This window comes from Sebastes fasciatus, chromosome 12 (genome assembly GCF_043250625.1).
Source record: "Sebastes fasciatus isolate fSebFas1 chromosome 12, fSebFas1.pri, whole genome shotgun sequence".
NCBI classification, from domain to species: domain Eukaryota; kingdom Metazoa; phylum Chordata; class Actinopteri; order Perciformes; family Sebastidae; genus Sebastes; species Sebastes fasciatus.
This window is the reverse complement of record NC_133806.1, coordinates 31,070,885-31,078,262: the sequence shown is the minus strand read 5'-3', so window position 1 is coordinate 31,078,262 and position 7,378 is coordinate 31,070,885. Positions and strand designations below refer to the sequence as shown.

At 44.0% G+C, this 7,378-nt stretch overlaps 1 protein-coding gene across 1 annotated transcript; it reads right to left on the bottom strand.

The window, feature by feature from the left end:
• Window positions 1–351: 351 nt before the first annotated feature.
• On the bottom strand, window positions 352–6,356 carry tmem74 (transmembrane protein 74). The gene is made up of 2 exons (XM_074654718.1): window positions 6,099–6,356; window positions 352–5,459 (listed from the first exon to the last, which is right to left on the bottom strand). The coding sequence occupies exon 2, from the start codon at window positions 5,390–5,392 to the stop codon at window positions 4,541–4,543; it is 852 nt and encodes a 283-aa protein (XP_074510819.1). The 5' UTR covers window positions 5,393–5,459; window positions 6,099–6,356; the 3' UTR covers window positions 352–4,540.
• Between the last annotated feature and the right edge of the window lie 1,022 nt (window positions 6,357–7,378).

The following is a 7,378-nucleotide window of genomic DNA, read 5'->3' as shown; positions in this document are numbered from 1 at the left end:
AGGTTGACCAGCGAACGAGTGATGAAAGGATTCTGAGGACGGTTTCCATGTCATGCAGAACTCGGTTGACCAGGGACATAAATCGATTTGACATGGAGCAGTAGTTGAAAGCCTTTCCTGTAAGAATATAGAGTTTTGTTCAATCTTATTACGCAGAATAGGAAACTGCTGAACTGTTGAGGGTTTCAAAATAGTATGGCATAAGAGAAAGAAAAGGACAACACTACTGATGAGGAGGGGGGCATTTATAATAAAAAACTGAGTTGAAGAAAACATACACAGGCAGAATAAACCTATTTTTATGAGCTTTAATGTGAACATGAAACCACAGGAAAAGGGCTCATGGTCGGAGCTGAACAAGGATGTTCTTGCAGGCGAAATGTGAAACAGCCCGGCTAAGTGCATCCTGAGCAATGAGCTTTGTGGACTACATTTACAATACAATGAGCTTTCCAAAAATCCAATATGCACATTGACTAAAAATATCCTGTCTGAGCAAGGCGGTGGAGGGAGCGAGCAACCAAGAATGAAGTCATATCCCAGAGGAGTTTGGCTTTAGTCTCCCCCTCCAAGGCAATCAATCCAAGTGTAAATCTTTTTTTTTTTTTGGTCTTTCTATCCACTGATAGATGGAGGGCAAGGTCGCCACTCATGAATATATCTGAAATGTGCTGTGTGACGAAGAAGAAAGGCAGTTCTTTCTACTTTGAGCCTAAAAGCCTGAGTGCACACACCATGTACATAGATGCATGTACTGTGCACACTATTATAGGAATGATTCGTCATTTTGGGAGAGATGCTTATTCTCTGTCTTGCTAAGAGTCTGATGAGAAGATTGATGCCACTCTCATGTCTGTATGTTAAAGATGAGGCTACAGCCAGCAGCCACTTAACTTAGCTTAGCTTAGCATAAAGACTGGACTGGAGAACACGCTATATCTACCCATGTCATATGTCATAACATGTGTGCAGCATGTGAGTCCAAGACAAATGTTCCTATGGGGACTATAAAGTATATGGTATGGTATGGTATGGTATGATATGATATGGTATCGTCCTCCAACATTTTGGCATGGAGGATGACTCTAAATACTACAATACCCATGTTACTGAATACATGTCACACACCATACTGTAGGTGCTTTATGGAATTTTAAGCTCAGTGATTGGATGTTTCTTGCCAAAATAAACCGATTGGATTCATAGTTCTTAGTAGTTATTTACTTACATAGATCTTAATTTTTTTATGATGGAAATTAACTGGGAGAATTTCATGCTTATCCAAGCCATAGAAGTACTCAAACAATAAGTCACGTAACATCGTCTATGGGAAAAACGAATGGGTCTTTTACTTCTGGAACCAGGGGCACCCGAAATAGCCAATTCTTCGTCTTTGCAACTTTATCAGTGATCTTAAGAGATGCTGGTAGGCCAATTTGGTTACCCTCTAACAGAGCTAGACTAGCTGTTTCCCCCTATTTCCAGTGTTTATGCTAAGCAAAGCGAAGATGATGGCTGTAGCTTCATATTGAACAGACATTCATTAGAGTGGTAAGGATCTTCTCACCTAACTTTCATCAATATAGTGTCTCAGTGTTATGTAGCTTCCTCTGGCTCTGCCTGTCTGCATTTCCAGTGACTTTTATTCTTCCCAGGGTGGAAAATCCCATTTAGACCGAAACTATTTGATACGACATTTGTAGGGTCAGCAGCTCTCTAATCTAAGGTGACACACAACACCTATGCAAAGTCATAAATATACTCACATACTCGTGCAACCTCCGAGTATTAGCATTGACAGGATGAAGGAGTGGAATAACACCTTTGGGAAATTAGCTGATGGCAGCAGCTAAGCCGCTCCCCCGGCCTTACCTGAAGGGGGTCGACTTACAGAGGAACCGACCAAATATCAATAAGGGTGATTTAGCTGTGCACTGCTCAAGGATAAAGAGCTTATGCATGAGACCTCTGGAAATACACTTGAGCTTGGCATGTAAAACGCTGTCGCTTCAAGCAAATCCCTGATTAAATCCCCCGAACACGTTTAGTTGGCTGTATGGGGGGAAGCCTGGTGTTGGCTGTGAGGCGCGGTGCCAACCATGGAGGAGGACAGAAAGAGAAAGATTGTGGGGGGGGATAGTATATGTTTAGTGCATTACATGCTGCAGATGAGTCTATTTGAAGTCGTCAGTGTAAATGGCTTCCCTCTGGCATTTCTGATCCTCTGTGTGTTATAAGAGTGACACTCTCACAGATGATGCCACCTCTGAATATGAATGGAAAGCGCTGATGCACTACATCTGTAATGTAGCCATTATACCACTGGAGTTTGAATTAATAGCTCAATATTATAACACTGACTTTTTTGGTGTTAGTAGCATTGTTGTTGGCTGCCCTTTAAGAGTAGAGCAAGTTTAATTTGACATGAATATATTGGCGAGAGGGAAAGAGAAAGGAAGCGGTGAGAAAGGAGTGTCCAGCTCTTGGGCGTCGCACCTTGTTTCCACGGCCAATAACGCCAGGAAGGCTCGCTAAATGATATATCACTTTAACATCTGTAATACTGGTTGTGGATTTACAGCTTCTGTGAAGAGAACAGGACAACATTGCCTCATATGGATCATTAATTTTTATTACCTTTCCGCGAAATCTGTTCATTTGGCATTTTATTGCCACTTCAGGACGTAATGGCTGTGTTTCAGGGATGCACACGCACTTGTCAGCTCTGTGGTCACAGACACAGAAGATGGAGAGCTGCAGTGACACAAACTTGCATTAGTTCACTGCTGCAAAAAAAATATATTTTTGATTGATAATTCTGGCTGAATACCTCATTAGACTCCAGTGATCCAGTTCACTAGAAACACACTGGTGCATCTGTCTGTCTGTGGACCTGACTGGCATTTGCATGTATATGCTGTGACAGCACACGCAGAAGCAATGCAACTGAATGAAAGCACAACAACGGTGTGTCCTCGAGCTGCTTACCATAGAGAAATCAGCCTACGCATCTCATTAATAGAGGCTGACTCATGTCGTTATGAATGTAAGCCTTGAAATAGGGTCACACAGAAAGCCCGAGAAATGAAATGAAGAGGAAGTAAGGTAACAGTGACGCTGCATGAGAATCATTAGCACTTGTCTTGAGGAATGCAACATTTGGCTGTGAATATATGCAAATATGAATGAATTCTAGTGCTTCATGCATGATTTATGAGCCTAACAGGGTAGCATACACACACAAAAAAAAAACGTTTTTCAAGAGAATTGCTTTCTTTATTCTTTTCTGCAGGCCTCTTCAGACAGCCAGGGAGTAAGACGGTTGCTTTAGCAAAGACAGAAACTCAAATCTTCCTCCACCAAGAAAAGGAAGTTGCTTTCTGACCTTCGCCTGGACACTGGGGCGTTAACATCTTTAGTAAGTCTTCACATGATGAACCTCTTTTCCTCAGCAATATTATAGCCAGCAAATCACCATGATAACATCAGATGTAACCTTTTAAAAAGAACGATACCTCACTTTGGAAACGTAATTAGCTCTTTTGAAGTAGTGAAGGCTTAAGGTTTTGGGAAGTAGGGCAACTCTTTCATGTGTGATTAGGCGTTCTTAAGTCCATCCTCACGCGGAGAGAAAAAGAGAATGAGAGGAGGCAGGTGTAAGGAAAGGCTCGTCAACCTTGAAATGTCACAGGCACTTGGCTGTGGTCGTCCAGGACCCTTTATATTATATAATATATATATATATATACAGTGTTCATAGGCTGAGGCTGAAAAACTGCAGGAGAGAGGAAAGTCTCCTGTGGGAGAGAGAAGGTGAAGGAATGGAAGGAGGAGAAGAAGATCAAGCCAGTGCAGAGGAGGGTGAACAGTGTGTGTCAGCGCTGTCGAATGCAGTCAAATTGCTCACTTACAATCAAACCGACGTGGAGCTTTGGCTCGGATGCACCAAGCCGGGCTTACTGGCTTACCTCAGCACTGCACCATGAGTGACTGTCACTGGATATTACTGCGTGGACCACTGAGCTGATAGTCCCACATCACGGTGGACAGGGACAGCTTTACACCCCTCTCCTTACTCCCCTACTCTCCTGCCCTGCGGACACACACACACTTCCCTTACTTCCTGAAATGTGTCTGTTGGAGACATTCGCATTAAATATGAATAGCCTTAATAATAAATGGAAGCTCTCAGAGATTGCATCCTGGGTACAGCAAAAAAAAATGTGTTCCAGTGATTGTGACACAAAGCTCTTAACATTCTCCCAAGTCACTTTGGTGCCATTTTAAATCATTTGGGAACAATTGTTTTTCTGTCAATTCCTCATTTTGCATTTGAGTGCTTTTCTTGTCCTTTCTGCCAGCCACGTGGATATACAATACAGCATTCAAGCTATTTCTACACTATAAGACAAACAATGTTGCAGACTTACACTTTGAATGCATGAATACAGTTTTAGGCTACAATGTGTTAGAGAGAAAGTGTTGTGTGAATGGCATTAATTCCTGTTATACACAAAAGGTTCATACATAGAGCAGCATTTTAAGCCAACGTTTCCTCTATTTCTTCCTCCAGGGACAAGTGCGCAGAAGAGTGGCTGGGACTGGATCTGGTCTTCAGGCTGATGGAGCCGTACAGTTTGGCTGAACGCTTGGAGTAAGCGATGACCTTCCTCCTGTACATCTCCCCCTTCCACATGGAGACCATCAGCAGCGTGGAGAGCACCACGCCGCCCAGCGTGAGCAGGCACAGTCCCGCTATGACGCACCGGTCCAGGTGGGCTCCTATCCGGGCGCTCTCCGTCTCCAGCCGCTCCATCTCCCTGGCAGACACGCTGTCACGGTCCACGACCACGTCCCGAGGCACGGCGTACGAGATGATCACCAAGGAGATCCCGGTCACCAGGAAGGAGACCGCACTGATGAAGCCGTAGTCTATAGAGGTCCCGGGGCCCTCCATGAAGGACAGGTCGTCCTCGGACATGAAGGAGAACTCCGGTAAAGTCTCGGAGCAAGCCTCGCCGTTGCGCACAGGTCTGTGAGTACTTTTACAACTTGTCTCCGGGCTGGCCAGGCGCAGGTTCACATTCTCATCGATGTAGGTGAAAGATGTCTCTAATTCCTCGTCGCAACAAACCCGCACTTTCTCCTCTCCGAGGTGACCGAGTGTAACCTCTGCGCCTCCATGGCGCGGCGCCGTCCTCGGTGCTGAATGAGCCCGGCCATGGGAGCCTCGGGCCGGGTTACAGATGCCCTCCGCCGGGGGCAACGCTCCTCCTGTTGATCCGCCAGACCTGCGGCCATGCAGCGCGCTGGAAACCCGCTCAAGGACGGTGGGAGGACCGGGCTGTTGGCCTCTCTCATCTCCTCCGGGAAGCAGCTCCGGAGAAGCCATTCGTGTTTCACCTCCCGCTGGTTCTCTCTGAGCCTTCCTCCCACGATGTGTTCACTCCACAGCATCCCTAACGAGAGGACACACACCGGCTCTCAGTTAAACGGTGCATCTTAATTAGATCGCCCTCATTGTAAAGCGTGGAAACCTTATATCCACAATGCGCACAATACACGTGTGCGTAATTTGGAACGATGTGCAAAATGCGCATACCTTTAAAGTAAGGCTATAGTGAACAGCAGTTTAAAGTTGATAAGATCGTTTAAGAACAATCAGCGGATCCTTCTTGGAAGGCGCTTATAGTGGGGTGTGATTAGCCAAATGCCTCTGGATCCAATTAGGAAAACAATCCACGTATCAGACGAGATTATGCTATAGTCTAATTCTGTTTTTAAACGGACACAGCCGATAGAATGTGCTAAAACTAAATCACACATACAATATGGGCTACATAACCATAGTTGGTCTACTTCCGAAAAAAACAAAAAAAAAACATCATGAAATGATTTCACACTCCAGCTAGTTTTAACACTAAATAGTTCCATAATATGTGTCGGAATCCTTCTGCACACTTTATTGTGATTGATCAGAAGACGTGAGCTGCTCCTCTGCATCAGGGTGGACCAGTTATGCACAACCCGGTTCTATCTCTTCCTAATCCCCAACAGAAACCTCCTCACACTGCACAAATAGAAAGACATCAACTCACCGCGCTACTTCAGCATCGCTTCCGCCGTCTCCTCTTCATAGACACTTCAGCGGCTGAGGGCACATAACGGGGACAGATAATGGGGGAAACAGCCTTATCAGTGAATATGCTGTGAATATCTTGTGTGTCGTTGCTCGCTGCTGCACCGAGGAGAGCTCTCCGGTAGTCCCTCCCACACACAGCCTCCGCTGCCCGCGCTGTGGCGCTGAAAGGAGCTGCGCTATCTGGGAGCCGATTGAGATCACGACCAGTCAGTCAGTCAACACACAAACGGGATTGTGGATTTGCAGGATTGAGGAGGGGGGGGGGGGGACCTTGGGACTATATATTACTAGCAATGCATTGCCCTTCCCGAAGGAAACATTTTAGGAGAATTTGATGAGGTTAGTGGGCCATAGGAGACCAAAAATACAGCAAACACATGAAATAGGAGAATATACAGGAGCTCAAGTGCTATAAAGTTTCACACGGTAAATAAATAAAGTCATTACTGAATACCACAAGCACATTTGAAATTCCTATAGGGATCATATCATACTGATGCCAGTAGAAATAAATACTCATTATGTACAGTTAAGATATAAATTCAATATTTAACATCCAAAGTTGTAGTATAAACTCTCTAAGGCTGATTTAGTGATGTCAGATAGCATGATAATGTTTTTAACCTCACAGTTGAAGATAGGGTTGTTGCGATTTACTGGTATTGACATAACAATGATGTTTAAATGAAATATTTATATTATGTTAATAATACACATATATTGTGTAAATAATCCGGCGCCTCTTAAAATATTGCTTTAGTACAGTTATGGTTACAGACTCTCTCTCCACCTCCTACACTCGTATTTTGAGTGTAATTCATTTGCCAAAAAAAGAGACAAAATGCACAATAGACAAAGTTAAAGATGAATTTGAGTGATAGCATTATTATTTTACACATTTTCTATATAACGCAATATTGTCATCATGAATTCTTTTGGATAATCGTGTGGAGAAAATCTGATATTGCGATAGCTTTAGTTGAAGATCGTGCATGCAATAATCTGTATTGTATGTTGTCTGTTAATGCGGTCATCATATCAGAAAGCATGTATCCAGCGGTGCTGTGCAAACAAACACAGATAAACCGCATATATCATGCACCATCTGTTCTCCTCTTCTCTCTCAGAAGATTACTGGTCACCATGTCAAAGCCATCCTATAATCCATGTTTAATCTAGAGGTCAAATAGGTCATCTGATCTGTGGGCCCTCTCATTTATGCCACATCTTCAGATT

Bases quoted from the DNA above. Each gene is read 5' to 3' on its own strand.
- tmem74 (XM_074654718.1), bottom strand. From the start codon at position 5,392: ATGGCTTCTCCGGAGCTGCTTCCCGGAGGAGATGAGAGAGGCCAACAG.